This window comes from Abramis brama, assembly GCF_963993115.1.
Source record: "Abramis brama genome assembly, chromosome: 13".
NCBI classification, from domain to species: domain Eukaryota; kingdom Metazoa; phylum Chordata; class Actinopteri; order Cypriniformes; family Leuciscidae; genus Abramis; species Abramis brama.
In genome coordinates this window covers 1308072-1316397 of record NC_139975.1, presented here as the reverse complement: position 1 = coordinate 1316397, position 8326 = coordinate 1308072, and the positions used below count along the sequence as shown (strand labels likewise).

Below are 8326 nucleotides of genomic sequence, written 5' to 3'. Positions count from 1 at the left end.
GTATAGCAATAAGACAAAAACTGTACAACATCTGTACAACATCTAATAATGCAAGGCAAGGCAAGTTTATTTATATAGCACATTTCATACACAATTGTAATTCAAAGTTCTTTACATATAAGAAATTAAAATAACAAAAGAAATAAGAATAATTAAAACAGTTTAGAATTAAGAATAAAATAAATGGCAGTACAATCAGTCAGACGAACAGTGGCACAGTGCTCATTCAGTAAATGCACAGCTAAACAGAAGTGTTTTGAGTCTGGATGTGAATGTGACTGTAGGAGCACATCTGATCTCCTCTGGAAGCAGTTCCAGCATAATAGCTAAAGCGGACTCGCCATGCTTAGAGTGAACCCTTGGTGTTTCTAGCTGACGTGATCCTAATGATCTGAGTGATCTGCTGGGTTTATATTCAGTGAGCATATCTGCAATGTATTGAGGTCCTAGGCCATTGAGTGATTTAAATACCAGTAATAATACTTTAAAATCAATCCTAAATCTAACTGGGAGCCAGTGTAAAGACCTGAGGACTGGTGTGATGTGTTCATATGTTCTGGTTCTGCTCAGCGTTCCGTATGAGCTGCAACTGTCTTATGGTCTTTTTGGGAAGGCCAGTGAGGAGTCCATTACAGTAATCCACCCTGCTGGTGATGAAAGCATGCACAAGTTTCTCTAAGTCTTGTCTGGAAACAAAGCATCTAATTCTTGCAATATTTTTCAGATGATAGTATGCTGATTTAGTTATTGCATTGACATGACTACTGAAACTAAGGTCTGACTCTAGTGTCACACCAAGATTCCTGACTTGATGTTTAGTTGTTTGACCCCTAGAGTGAAGGTATGCGTTCACCTTGAGAACTTCATCTTTGTTTCCAAACGCAATGACTTCAGTTTTGTCTTTGTTTAACTGAAGAAAGTTTTGGCACATCCAACTGTTGACTTCATCAATGCATTGGCACAGGGAGTCAATCTATATCATTTATTTAGAATACATACAAATGTAATTTACGTCTTTTAGTTTGTCAAGAGATTTAAAGCATAGTTTTTGAAGAGTGTGCATGAGCTCTAGTGAGTAAGAACCATAAGAACAAGCCTATGATTGAATCTGGAAGTAAAGCAAAATAACTGAGAAAAATGAGAAATAGTCCTCAGATTCCATGTCCGTATTATTCTAACACCTGCATGACACATTAACCGTCGTGGTTGAACAACCAGTTTGTGACAATATGGTATTGGGCAACAGTCGAGGCTATCCAGTTGATTTCTTCAACGATGCATCGTAGCCTACTATAGTAGTGAAGCAGCGAGTGTAAGGGAAACACACCTGATCCGCACTTCTCTTGCCAGATTGAAGCCACGATAGCAGTTTCATTCAACTTTACATCATTTCATCATACACCAGAAACATTCATTTATATTTAATTATAAACAGAACCAACGAGTCCAGAACCAACGAGTCCAGAACCAACGAGTCCAGAACCACTGAGTCCAGAACCACAGAGTCCAGAACCACCGAGTCTCTGGATGATCTTGTCTTTCACAGTCTCTGGTTTGGTGGATCAGTCTGGTTCCTGCACCTTCAGAGGAACCTTTTTTTAAGGGGTAATAAAATAAATAATCAAAAATGTTTTTATTTAACTTTTGTAACATTTTAAATGATTATTATATGATATCAATATCAACCGTTCACCCTCCAACTATTTAAGTCTGTCCCATGACCAAAAATGGATAAAAAGGAGAAGGTAAAATGATAAGCTTAACCTATTATTTTTATCACTGTAAGTCTTTAATTTGATCAACACATTTAACAACGGCTATCTTTGGTTCAACTTTGCATTTCAGGGCTTGACATTAACGCCTGTTTGATTGTCTGGGACAAGTTTTTTTTTTTTTGAAGGGGCAAGAGTGTGAAAGTGAATTTTACATGCCCGACTGGACAAGTAGCTTAAAACTTTATTGATAAAAAATAACTAGGGAAGCATGGAAACGCAAATGATTCTTATTTTACCAGCTACTTACAGTGTAAAAAAGCGATTGATAATGGATAGTAGGCCTATATCTGGTAACAAGGTTGCACTGATGTCTGTCTCTTTATGAGAGAGTTTTTTTTAATTTATAGCAACACAACAGCCATAATGTAGTAATAATCTGTGTTCTCGAGTAGGTGCGCAGAAAACTATACGGAAACTCCCGAGTTGGAATAAGTTGTGCATGTAGTCCACTGTTCTGCCTTGAGGCTCGTGGGTGTGTTTGCCTCTCTGGAGTTGTATTTAAGGCAGCAGTCAGATATCTCTCTCTCAGACTGAAGCTGTCCGTCAGATCCAGTGCTGATACACGCGTCCAGGTGAGTGTGTTTCTAATAAAGAGCATTAGGAGCTCATATGAAGACCTGTATTTGTGTTCATGTGCTTGTGGGTATAGGCCATTTTTACATGACATATTTCATTAAAAAAAAAATGTACTCAGAAATATTAAATGCCATTTTGTTACCATATTTTTTAAACAGATATGTATTTGTTGTGTAACTTTGTAAGCAAGGAGTCGACAGGGCATCTAACATATGTATGGAGGGCAGACATTCTTAATGTACAGATGAAAAAGGATTTCTGGGGAAGTGATTGCATTCCTTATATTAAAAGGACAAGACGATATTGAATACAAATAAAGTGCTGTAGAAAAGACAAACAAATGAGCTTTTCGTTGAAATGTTATTTACAAACATTAACAGGCACAGCAGCCTACAAGTCAAGTCAGCTTTATTTATACAACGCTTTTTACAATACAGAATGTTTCAAAGCAGCTTTACGAAGATAACAGGAAAATAATACAACAAAGTTTGTTTCCAGAAGAAAATTGCATCATCGTCCACCTTAAGTAAGGCAGATCAATAGTATTTTTGAATATTAAATGTCCCCAACTAAGCAAGCCAAAAGCCAAGGCAACAGCACTTATATTTTCTCATACGGCACTTCCTGAACTCTCTGCATTAACCCCGTAGCAAAATTAAATTTGAAATGTAATATGTAAAATGGCAATGCATTTCTGTATTTAAATGTACATTTTCCATAGCCTACCATGTTTGGAGCAAAATGATTATTCAATTTCATTAATATTATTTATTTTTTTGCTATTTCCAACACTACTTTTGCCAAATAATTTAAGCATATATTTTAACGATTTATAAGTTGCAAAATTAAAATGTATTACAGAAATTATTTAATATGTTTAAGCAAACATTTTTGCAAAATTATCACTTAAGTGTTATTTTTCCTTATTGCATTTACAGTCACAGTTAAGACACTTGCGATTGCATTTTCATTAGGCTAAATATCCCGCAATGAATGGAGAATTGAAAATGCTTTGAAGCAGCTTATTTTACTCACAGAAATAATCTTAGACAAACTGTCTCAGATTATTGCTTGCTCTATCAGTATTTTTTTTTTTACAGTTTTTTTTTTTTTTTTTTTTTTTTTTTCAAGTCTCCATTAAGTTTTGCTACATTCATTGCGGGATATATAATGAAAATGTAATCGCAAGTGTCTTAACTGTGAGTGTAATTGTAATATAAATAACCTATAAATGATAATTTTGCTATTTTTGCTTGAACATGTTAAACATATTTAATAATTTCTGTAATGCATTTTCATTTGAATTTTGCAACTTTTAAAATGTTAAAATATATATATGTTAAAAGCAGTGTTGGAAATAGCAAATGTAATTTATATTATTGAATTTGAATTATCATTTTTCTCAAAACATTGCATATGGTTTGAAACCTTAATTTAAATACAGAAATGCATTGTCATTTTGCAAGTCACATTTTAAATTATATATTGCTGCCCACATGCGTCCATAAAAGTGCTAAAGAAAACAGCAAATCACAATTATTACATACATACTGCTGCGCTACACTATATTTACACTGTTTACAGGAGTGCATCTTCACATGTGACCTTGACTAATTTAAAGAGTGTGGGAAAAATAGCTCAAAACCATCTATAAAAAAATGATGATTAAGAGCAAACCATTCGATCTGAACATTTATTTATTTATTGATTGATTTGTTATCCTGTGTTGCAGGTTAAGGCAAAATGGCAGGCATTATTCCCAAGCGCAAAATGAAAGGTGTTGATTTCTGTGGATGTAGGACCAACTATTTCATAATCCGCTCTGATCTCGGCTGCTATATGAGGTCAAGTAATTTCAAAGAAGGATCAGACCTCAGTATTCATGCTCTACACCCCTCCTGCCAACATGGAGACCATTACTTTGGTGACAGTGATTGGTTTTACATCATTAAGGGTGATGACTACCGCAGAGTCAGTGACCTGACAGAAGACACTGGTTCCTTAGTCTACACCCTTCATCCCAAGTTTCAGGGCGGAGACCACTATCTGGCAGCCTTTGGCTGGTTTTACATCATCTTCCAGGAAAAAGGCACTTACAGAAGAACAGCAGACCTGAGTAAAGACTCACATTCTGCTGAATTTCCCCTGCATCCCAATTGCAGAGATGGTCTCTATTACTGGGGTCTGCCATATCACTACTACTTCCTCAAGCCAGCCTCGAAGTGGGGAGTTGAATACTACAAAGGTAAGGACTTCGAGTATGACAACTGTGTTGCTGTTTATTCCGTTCACCCCGATGTTCTGAACTTCCTGCCAGGCGGGCTGTCCATAACCAGCGGCCCCGCATTCGGCAAGTGGGTGAACATTAAAACTGCACATAATAAAACTCTCACACCAATAACATGGACAAAGGAAAGTTACTAAAAAGGTTGGATACAGTAAGGAGAAGATGTCCGAGATCACACACAACTGGAAGATAGCAGCGTCAGCCACGATCTCATCTGGAGGACTTGCAGAATCAATTGCAAAGTATCAGTTCACCTTTTCGGCAGAATATGGAGGTTCAAGTGTGAACGCTGAGAAGGAAAACTGGAATGAAGAGACTGTGGTGGAAGAGGAACTATCATGTGAGCTGAAGCCAAACGAGCGTCTGTATGTGTGGCAGTTCCAGCTGGGTCTCGGATCAGAACCGGTGTTGTTCTGCCGGGATTTGAAGATTACCAATAAGCCGGACCCTCCGACTGAAGTCCCGCTGCCGCCTGCCTAAACACCGGCTACAAGAAAATGCCTCTGACGTCTTAAGCAATTATTATATATCTGCTGCAAGCATTGCTTTAATTACAGTACATACAAAGTATAAAAGTAAGTAGTTTGATGCATAATTCATAAAAAGCTTGTTTTTTTATTTGCTTTCTGTGTAAAACTTTTGGGCTTTATCTGTATCAGCATAATTAATAACCTACTGTTAATAATCGGCATTAAATAATTATATTAATCTTTATTAATTAATTTTGTATTCATCTTTTTGATCATCATAAGTTTTTTATCCATTACTTTGTGTCTTACACCCTTCCATGGTAGCACATCAGTTAATTCATAGTTTATTATTAATAGTATCGTTAACACATGAAGAGGCTAAATACACGTTAGTTAGTTCTTCATTCATTGTCACTGTAATTAATTATTTTTTTTGTTATATTAGCTCATATGTAAAGACTTAATGTTTTTTAATACGTTGTTAATAACTTGATAAATACACCTATCTGATGTATTTTAAACCATGTATTAAAGTTGTTAATGTTCATCAAAACATTAAGTTATTAAATCATAGTAAATAAATGCTCATGTATAAAGGGAATTGATGCAAATTTAAGGTTTAACGGTCATCTATGTGTCCTTTTTTATTCTTTTAATTACATTTTAAATCAATTTTAATCAATGACCTTCTTATTTCCTATTCACTTGTTGGGATTCGTTTATAATTCTTTTTAAATGCTTTTTATGTAAATCACTTTGAATAACCAGTGTATGAAATGTGCTATATTAATAAACTTGCCTTGCCTTGACTTTTGTGTGACTTAATCTAAAGTGAGAACTATTTACCCCTAATAAAACATTTATTAAGGATAAATGTAAAAATCCTTATTCCCATACTTTCAATTCTACATTCATTAAGGGACCTGATATCGCTTGTATGGAGGGATTATTGGGTCAGATTGAAAACTAAAAGTCTAAAACTAAAAGTCTTAAACGAAAACTAAAAGTCTAAGTCGAAAATGAATTTGGTATTTAGGATTGGGCATTTGGTCATTTAGCCATTTAGGATTTAGGATTGGGGATTTGGGGATGTAAGGGTGGATTTCCTGCAGTGGTTCAGTCTGCAAGAACTGCCGAATGACTAAAGAAACGTTATTGGCAAGATGGTATAAAACTGCACATTTCTTGTCTATTACCACCCACTGCCACTTATACCAACGACGGCAGTTACAATAGCTTAATATTTGTGGGAGAGCATTGCTATAGATAGTGACGATATTGTATTGCAATATGTAGCACTTCAAAGTCAATACCAAAACAAACTAGTTAGTACATTAGATGAAGTTTTATGTAATAAAGTTTGGGAGGAGCATGTTCAGGTAGTCATCCAATCAGCACAAGAAGAAGCCAGTATAAATAAAGCCTTCCCTTACCTCCTGTCTCATGACAAATTTCTCAGCATCCCGCCACCACCCCATCACCTCACATTCAGATGGGTCTGCTCATAGATAAGTAAAGACATAATCCTCAGGGGCGTGTCAGAGGTCAAAAACGTTCAGTAGACGTCGAGCATCACTGTCACGGAGGAGACAGCATCATTTTAACAGAGGATGCGAAACATATTTTTCAGTAACTAACGGTATTTTCGGATAACAGGCAAGAACGCATAATGTAATTGTATATTTTTGAATATGTCATGTGTGCTTTTTTAATCCCATAAAGCCATGTCGGACGCTGACTGGATTTCAAGGCGAAAAAAGTTTGCCATAAGTCAACAGGCCCGGTGTCGTCCTGATGCAGGTCCGGGAAGAGAGGTACTGGGGGCGAGCGCTGGTAGTGCAGCAGGGACCAATCGTCCAGCGCTCCGGGGAGGACGGGCCACTCCAACCAATGCTCTCAGCTGCCCGGGAAAGCATGGCCGTCAGCTCTGGATCTGACTCGACTAACGCTGGCACTCCCGAGGGCGGCAACGTTTTACATACTTCGTTTGTAGTAGTCTGAGGAAGACTATAGGTGTGTTCGACATCAGCTGGATGTTGTGTATTCGTTCACCCACCGAACTGACCGGAGTGAATATCCCACATCTGCAGTGACTGACAGCCGCACTACTCCTCAAACAGGAGATTCATCCGCGCTCGCGTTAAAGGAGCCGATGCACAACCCTCGTAAAGATGATGATTCTGCTAATAACTGCAATTGCAGGTTTCAAACAGAGATGGCGACAGAGAGGCTAAATTTACACACTGCCTGATTAAAATGAGCCCCACCATTAGACCTAGCAACAACTTTAAACATGAACACATACTCACTAAATATAATCCAGTAATATAATCTGAAATGTGCCATTCTGCACTTTTACTCTTGATATTTTAAGTGCATTTTGATTTGTATTTTACTTAAAAGGATAGTTCCCCCAGAAAATACATTTCTGTTATCATACTAATCTCATTCATAGCATTCCACACATATATGATTTTCTTTCTTCTGTGGAACATAAAGGTTATTTTGAGACTTATTATTCAAGACTTTTCCATGTCCCTCAATGATATGTGGCAGTTTGAGACTTTAGGTGAATTCCGACTACGCCACCCAGATGTAATCCGGGAACCCAGAAATAGTTTGAGTACATAAAGCACACAGGTACGCAATGGCTGAGTCAGATACCAGACAATGGTGAAAGTACAAACAGTTTATTGAAAAAGCATAATTTACTAAACACACTTTTTAATAAAGAATCTTAAAACCAGACACGTCACACATTACACACACACACACACACACACACACACACACACACACACACACACACACACACAAACACACCACTTCAGAACCTGGGGAATTTGTCCTGGCTATCAGATCAACACTGCAACCACTCGTGCTCTCTCACAACACTACACTCACTGTGAACACTGCAGACTGTCAATCAAACCACCACCACACCCAGAAGACTTCAGGAACCACGAATGGCCCCAGATTCTGAAGGAAAAGGACAAAGAATATTCAATACAAAAAAATGATACACGAAACATGCACTCTCACATCAAGGGTGTCAAAGAAGCATATACAAATCACACGCACGGCCAAACAGGCCAGTTTCTCTATAATGACCGTGCTCAGCACGTTAGCGGGGGATTCTAGACCACCCCACAAACTTCCTGACAGAGAAATGAACGACAATGTCACAAACAGTAGATCAGGTCATCACACAATAATGA

At 37.3% G+C, this 8326-nt stretch overlaps 1 protein-coding gene across 1 annotated transcript; it reads left to right on the top strand.

The window, feature by feature from the left end:
- Positions 1-2292: 2292 nt before the first annotated feature.
- Positions 2293-5593, top strand: LOC311095513 (uncharacterized protein). The gene is made up of 2 exons (XM_084134045.1): positions 2293-2347; positions 4084-5593. The coding sequence occupies exon 2, from the start codon at positions 4095-4097 to the stop codon at positions 4773-4775; it is 681 nt and encodes a 226-aa protein (XP_083990171.1). The 5' UTR covers positions 2293-2347; positions 4084-4094; the 3' UTR covers positions 4776-5593.
- The last annotated feature ends 2733 nt before the right edge of the window (positions 5594-8326 follow it).

What these genes read in the sequence shown, in the direction of transcription:
- LOC311095513 (XM_084134045.1), top strand. Translation starts at nt 4,095, where the DNA reads ATGGCAGGCATTATTCCCAAGCGCAAAATGAAAGGTGTTGATTTCTGT.